We start from the raw sequence: 1,122 nt of genomic DNA on the forward strand, positions 1-1,122 counted from the left end.
GACCTGATATTGAGGCACATTCCCATTGTTTATCAGGAACAATTTCTGTTCCTGTTCGTGTATTACATCCACGTGTGTAATATCCACGCTGTCCTGCTGAACGCAGCCACAGACTGTTCTGTCTGGTTCACCGTCACTTTCACCTTTGATCGATTTGTGGCCATTTGTTGCCAGAAGCTGAAAAGTAAATATTGCAGTGAGAAAACGGCTGCTGTGGTTGTGGGAACAGTGACTGTGCTGAGCTGTTTTAAGAACATCCTCTGGTATTTTATGTTCACAGGTTGGTATTCGCTGGCGAACGTCCCCTGGTTTTGTTTGCCAATAATGGGTGTAGAGTTCTCTAGGGTCTGGGGAACAATCGAGTTCCTCCACAACATTCTAACCCCGTGTATCCCATTTGTGCTGATTCTGCTGCTCAACGCTCTCACCATCAGGCATATTTTAGTGAGCAGCAGAGGGCGCAGGAGACTCCGGGCTCACAACAGTGGGGAGAGTCGCAGAGACCCAGAGATGGAGGGTCGAAGGAAATCCATCATTTTACTGTTAGTTATCTCGGGGAATTTCATCCTGTTGTGGGCAATGTTAATGGTGTATTCTATATGGTACCGGATGCGATATTTGGGGTTTCGGTCTGTTCATCTACCTGATTTTCTGATGGAATTGGGCTTCATGCTACAGCTCCTAAGTTGCTGCACAAACACTGCGATTTACGCAGTGACCCAGACTCTGTTCAGAGAGCAGTTGAAGAATGTGCTGAAATATCCCTTCACTGCAATTGTTAAACTTATTCAATGATCAGAGGAGGGAACAGGGCCTGTCACCATGGAGACAGAGCGGGGGCAGAACCAGTCATCATGGAGATAGAGCGGGGGCGTGGCCTTTCAAAATGGAGGCAGAGCGGGGGCGGGGCCTGTCACCATGGTGACAGAGCGGGACGGGGCTTTTCACCATGCAGACTGAACGGGGTGGGGCCTGCCACCATGATCACAGCGGGGGCGCGTCCTGTTTCCCGGTGACGGAGTAGTGGGGGCGGGTCCTGTTTCCCCGGTGACGGACGAGTGGGGGCCGGCCTATTTCCCCGGTGATGAAGGTGTGAGGGCGGCGCCTGTTTCATTTTGTGAT

General features: G+C 51.2%; 1 protein-coding gene across 1 annotated transcript in view; it reads left to right on the plus strand.

The window, feature by feature from the left end:
- The window catches only part of LOC137381226 (probable G-protein coupled receptor 139), a 49,503-nt gene extending 48,708 nt beyond the window's left edge, over positions 1-795 (plus strand). Inside the window, exon 2 of the mRNA XM_068053599.1 lies at positions 1-795. This exon is cut by the window's left edge and continues 110 nt beyond it. Within this exon, the coding sequence (XP_067909700.1) occupies positions 1-795 (795 nt within the window).
- Positions 796-1,122: the final 327 nt, after the last annotated feature.

This window comes from Heterodontus francisci, chromosome 21, assembly GCF_036365525.1.
Source record: "Heterodontus francisci isolate sHetFra1 chromosome 21, sHetFra1.hap1, whole genome shotgun sequence".
In the NCBI taxonomy this organism is placed as follows: Eukaryota; Metazoa; Chordata; class Chondrichthyes; order Heterodontiformes; family Heterodontidae; genus Heterodontus; species Heterodontus francisci.